Source organism: Buceros rhinoceros, unplaced genomic scaffold (genome assembly GCF_000710305.1).
Source record: "Buceros rhinoceros silvestris isolate BGI_N320 unplaced genomic scaffold, ASM71030v1 scaffold18329, whole genome shotgun sequence".
In the NCBI taxonomy this organism is placed as follows: Eukaryota; Metazoa; Chordata; class Aves; order Bucerotiformes; family Bucerotidae; genus Buceros; species Buceros rhinoceros.
The window spans coordinates 410-6,186 of NW_010429931.1; the positions used below are offsets into that span (position 1 = coordinate 410).

The following is a 5,777-nucleotide window of genomic DNA, read 5'->3' on the forward strand; positions in this document are numbered from 1 at the left end:
GCGCCAGGAGGCTGCGCGAAGACCAGTACCTGGGGGCTGCTCGGGGGTCCTGAACCATCGCTGAGAAAGTCCTTTCATACGAACCGACGCCGGAGCTGTGCCCACAGAGCTGTGTTTCAGACAGGGCGAAATGTTCTGGTTTCAAACCACACTCAAGCACTCACACACACCTCTAAACTACTGTTTTTTTTTTTTTGAAAAACCAAAACTGATAAAGTAAAAAAAGTTCTACAATCCTCTTGCAACTAAATAATACAGTTGTGTTTTAACAGAAGTCTCATTGTTCCTCTACAACGTTGTGGGATTCGAGTGATCCCTCTGGCCTGTCACATCGCGTCCCTCGGTGCCCACCGGCAGTTAGCTCCTGCGTCGAGGGACATCCACTCCTCTCCTGTGTTCCTCATACAATGCGCTTACTGTGCATTCCTTCAAGGCAAGACTGAGTCTATTCGCATGGATTTAAGCCTCAGATTCCGGGTGAAACGCTTACATTTTGTTACAGAACTTCATGAGAGCTTTTCCAGCGACACAGACATACTGGTACTCAACTCAACTTGCTGGACAGTACTTGGAGCTCCAGAAAGTTTTTTTCCACCCCAAGGAGCTGTTACTCCAGCAGCCTGAACACCAGAGGCGAGGCAGGAGAATCCCAAGTTGATCAGACCCACTAGGTGAACAATAAATAAGCTTATTAAGGGCAACGAGAACGAACACTCATGGGCTAGCAGGAGCGAACTGAGGAGGTGCGTGGCGCCCCGGACCCACATCACCTAAACACGCGCCACCAGATAGGAAACATAACTTGTTAACCCTTGCTGCAGCAAGCTCCTAGCCACCTTACCCCTTCCATACGTGCCCAGGAGCATCTGCGACACCACATCTAGAGTAAGCTCTCCAAGAGAAGGGTTTTGGGATGACAAAAAGAAAGAAAAACCACCAGCGCCTCCTGAACTGGAAGGCAGCCTCCTGCAACGAGACAAGGGCCAAGGAGGAGTACGCCAACACTCTCCTCTTGGCTGACCACAGCTATTTCTAGCGCTCTCAACTAGACTGCAGAAGTTCAAAGGGCTTCCTCAAGTTCAAGGCAACAGCACGAGCAGGTTATTTTGGAAGAGTACTTGAGTGGGCTTCTGTGCTTTTGAGACCTCTCGATTTTTAGGTGTCCATGAAAAGGAGGAGTGTGTTTCAAGACTGAGACTGGTAGATTTCTAGTCACGAAGAATGGCAGGTTTGTCACTGGCAGTGGCAGGAGGCCCCATTTTGAAGCTCGAAGAAATAACGACGCTCAGAGATAAAATGGCCTGGACCTTTTGCCAGCGTCATACCTTTAGGAGATGGGTCTGTGCCTTTCCAGCAACAAAGCACATCTGAGGGAATCATGCAGGAATTTACTTAGTCTCCTACTTCTGCTGTGGGGGCCTCCAGACACACCCCGGGACACCATCCCAGAGCACTCGCACTGAAAGCGAATTCCCAGGCGAGCCTGCTGACCCATTCAGAAACCCCAGCAACCACAGGCAAACGCCATCACAGAGCACAGACTAACGGCGCTCCGGGCACCCCCCACCTTAACCTCCTCCAAAGTAAAAAGCAAAAAAACCAGAAACCTGTACAACTGAAAGTCAAGAAAGTCCCCTTCGGAGCTGAACGGGGTTTACATTCAGGACTATGCTACAAACCTACAATTTTCACTGCAATGTCTTCTGGAATTTAGTGAAAGATGCTATTTCTAGACAAGAAACCATCTAATTAGGCTTTTCAAGCTAATCAGGTTACAAAATGCCTTTTCAAAAAGTCACAACAGTTTAAAAAAAGCCCTCCAATGGCAATTCGTCATGCCTGAAAGCCACGTGGAGAAGCAGGGCTCGTGCCAAGCAAGCGAGGCTGCAGAGATCACACCCATCTCTGCAGCCGGGATGTCGGCGCTCCGTCCGGTGAAACGAGACGGACTCATCATCATCACCACCACCACCAAACTCATGCTGGAGGCGCTCTACACCTGCACTGCCGCAGGAGATGCGATCGACCGCTGCTCTTCTGCTCCGCTTTGTGTTGACAGAGGGGCAGCTAAGCTCCGTTTGCACCAGGGAGAAGTGAGAGGAAACTCCGGCTTCGTTTCTGTCCTACCTAACTGCAATCCTACCATGCACTAACTCACCACCGAACCTCCACCGCTCGGACTTCCACTGCTGCTTGCCTTGTGTTCGAAATACTTGCCTATAAAAACCACAAGTGTCTGGTGACACTGCAAAAAGCTTCAGCTGCAGCAAAAGCTCACGGTATTTTGTATACGCTGTTCTGTACACACTCAGCGGCATCAGAATATCGGCTGCTCCACATCCCAAAGTGGCTCAAAACCACCTCCGTTGTTCTTCTAGAGAACCCCACAGAGACCTGGGAACAGCAGGTCTTACCTAGCAGGGCGCTAAGTGGGAAAATAAAGTTATGGTTTAAGAACTAGCCTAAGTTGGACGGTGTCAGGCACGTGATTGTGACCGCAGCACAGGCACGTGAGCACATCTAAAGGGCAAATAAAGGACAGCCTGCTGTACCCACAGACTCGTGCGCAGTCACCTCTAGATCTCACCAACGCACTCCATGGTGCAGCCAAAGCATGTAGCTTATGACCTCCACGCCACCTCGCACTTGAGGAACTACGATACGGATAAGCAACTGGTGCTGCGGCTTTTCTAAAACACCTTCTTTGGGCTCTCCGGTGCAAGCATCAGGTTCTGGAAGAGTAACTACATATAGAGCATGAGCACACACATTGATGGGATCCTTCCCTTGAAGATCCAGATGTTTCTGCCTTTCATACAACACTATCATCCTCAACCTTCTGGACCAGCACCTGTGTCCTACATCCCAGGAAATGCCACCAACTGTCACTATCAGTTCTAGCTCTGGAAACGAAAAACACTCTTCAGTGCTACCACTGAAACCACGAAGATCCAGACAGGCCAGTTACAAACCTCTGCACTAGCCCTCAAGTAACCGATTCACAGATAGAGCGCGTTGAGCGTCCCGTCACTTTTCTGCATCACTGTACTGCCAGCGCGTCGGTACCACCTGGAGACAGTTAATTCGGAAGGGTAATAGCACAGCAGCAGTGAGGCAAAATAAAAGGAGTGTTAGAATTCGACTGCTTCGTTGCTAACAAAAAAGGACCAAGTAACTGGTCAGGGGGCTTGATGCCCGCTGACACCACCGACAGGCTCTACATGCCTCGCATCTACACCGTCTTTAGTCTACTGAAATACAAGTTGTACAGCTCACGTGAGTATCTGATGCTGGTCAGTATTTTATTCTACCTTGCGAATGGCAGAGGAAGAAAGGGAGGACATCTTTTCAGCCAAAAAAAAAAAAAAATCCACAGTCACAAAAGCAGGATATTCACTAGAAGACGACACCAGTGACTGGTGTCCTTCGGTTGTCCAAGACTATGCTCTGAAGATGCTTTACATAAGATGAGCAAGATGTCCAAAACAAGGCCAACTGTGTTGTAAGACGCACTTTACCCTTTAATTTCCTGCCTCGATCTCACCCAGCCACAGAGGATGACCAGACTGCGGTATGAACCGTTACCTAAGTCAGACAGTTGGTATGCAGATATACGTCTTTCTTTAAAAATTTACTTAAAAACTGCTTGAGCTGCAGGTCGTATCAGTCTGATTTGGAGCGTGAAGGCAGTTCCAACAGTACAACAGAGACTTGTCTACAGGCAGGTAAACGAGAGTCCGCTAACAAAGGGGGAACGAAAGCCGCTGGCTGGGCTGTCAGTGTTGCACACAAACTTTCATAGGATGAAGATGCTGTGGATGAGATCCAGGATGGGAAAACTGAGCCAACACCTGCTGCTGTTCTAATTTTTTTTTTTGTTGTTTTTTTATTCTCCTCTCACAAGAGGGGCTGGGTAGACTATACAGAGGAGGGCTGTACAAAACTGGGCACTGGGCAGGCATTTCTTCAGCAGGCAATCCAGGCTCTACCTGTCCTTGAGCTCTCTTGTCACCCGCTTGGTGATGCGTCCACACATCAGGCCGATGAGGAAGAGTACACAGATGCCGACCGTAATCACAGACAGTATGTAGTTCTTGGACGGAGAGGTCATAACTTGCATGGCAAGGTCAGAAAAGCCTTCTGCTGGGGCAACCTGAAGGTGAAAAGGGAGTAAGTGAGCCAGGCTGCACTTTTCACACGACCCTCAGCCTTGGCACCGATCAGGTTTAGTCTCTAATACTGCTGTTGTCTTTGGTACTGCTGTTGCCTCCTGTCATCGCCAGGCTTGGCCTGACCCAGGAACGAGCAGGCCTGCAACGATTCACCTCAGCTGGCTCAGGAGACACCTCTGTAACAGGAAGTTCTGCTGACCCTATTTCTTTGCCCCAGACCTTCTCTAGAGGAGACCTAGCCCTGTGTGTACAGAGGACAGTTCACCTCTGCACTCTCGAGGAGGCACCTTGGACGCTAAGACATACAAGCTCAAAAAAGGAGACCTGATTTCAATCGTTCTGGACCAAACACAAAACACTAAATTTCAGAGACAAGAATTTCATTACAATTGAAGTTTATATAAAGAGCTCACAAGCGAGAGACCCAAGGCAAAAAAAAGGAAATCCTTTACATATTCACCTTTGCAGCATAGCTCCACATTTCAATACGATCATTAAGCCGTTTCTTGCATTCAGGCTGCAACCTCACACGTTTATCTTCCAGAGCTTCCATTAAGCATGACATTTCTGTAATGTGCAGAAGATGGTGTTACAAAATAGAACCAGTGGCCTCAGCAACACGCTACAGAAAAGGACACTTTGCTTCTCCTCGAGGCTGACGGTTGCACGGCTTTCTAAAGAGCTGCGCCAGCCTGACAGACGATATACAAGCCCTGTGGTCCCCTTGGAGTTAGGAGTTTCATCACGATTCACGATTAACACTGTGTTTTGAGGCACAAGGAATTTTGACTTCCTGAAAGAAACTACAGTATGTATCCAAGATGTAATTCGTGTGATTTATGTGAGATTTTATAAAGTCTTATACAGATCTTCGCTGTTGGCGAGCTGTACTCTAAATTCCGTGCCACTACCCTCTAGAGAGAGCCAAGATTAAAATCAGCTCAGAAAAAACACAGTCTTATCTCCTCAGGCTTGCAAGGAGCTTCTTTTGATCAACAAAATGTTTTGGAAAGGTTTAGCTTCCCGAGTTTTCACACAGTCCTGTGAGAAGGGCCACGATGTTCCGGCTGCCTGGGGGGCAGCTTGGCTGACCCATAAGCTCCTTTATATGCCATTATGAGACACCAACATAAAATTTGGTATTTTATACTCATGCTGCCTTACTGGAATAATCCCTAATTGGGTGCCTTCTGTTTTGCAGTTATCTTGTTCACAGCAAACAGGCTGCAAACTTTAATCTCACTCCAGCTTTTTTTTTTTTTTTTAAAACACAATTGTCAGTTCAAGCACTCAGCAGCAGATTCTCTCTAAGCTCCTACCTTCAGGACACACATCAGAAGCATTCTGACAAAGCAGGAATAAATAAGGGATATCCAGATTTTCAAAAAGGCATCCAGCAACCATCAGGAAAGATAATAATCAAGAAAATAATTGGCTGCTATTTTTAATGCCATATAAACTCAGACAAATGGCAAGCTCTGAACTTTTTTCCAGCCATATATACTATCCAGCTAATACGATAGCAGAAAGTGGAAGAGCTTGTCCTCAAACAGGAAAATAATGGCTTAGGAAATACTTAAATAAATGATATTTCAAGTGGTCTGA

General features: G+C 47.4%; 1 protein-coding gene across 1 annotated transcript in view; it reads right to left on the reverse strand.

The window, feature by feature from the left end:
* Nucleotides 1-3,883: 3,883 nt before the first annotated feature.
* LOC104499357 (Golgi apparatus protein 1-like) overlaps nucleotides 3,884-5,777 on the reverse strand; it is a 2,901-nt gene continuing 1,007 nt past the window's right edge. The window contains exons 2-3 of the mRNA XM_010142850.1: nucleotides 4,633-4,739; nucleotides 3,884-4,153 (exon numbers count right to left, since the gene is read on the reverse strand). Coding sequence (XP_010141152.1) covers nucleotides 3,986-4,153; nucleotides 4,633-4,739 — 275 coding nt within the window. The 3' untranslated portion in view covers nucleotides 3,884-3,985. The remainder of the gene's footprint in view (nucleotides 4,154-4,632; nucleotides 4,740-5,777) is intronic.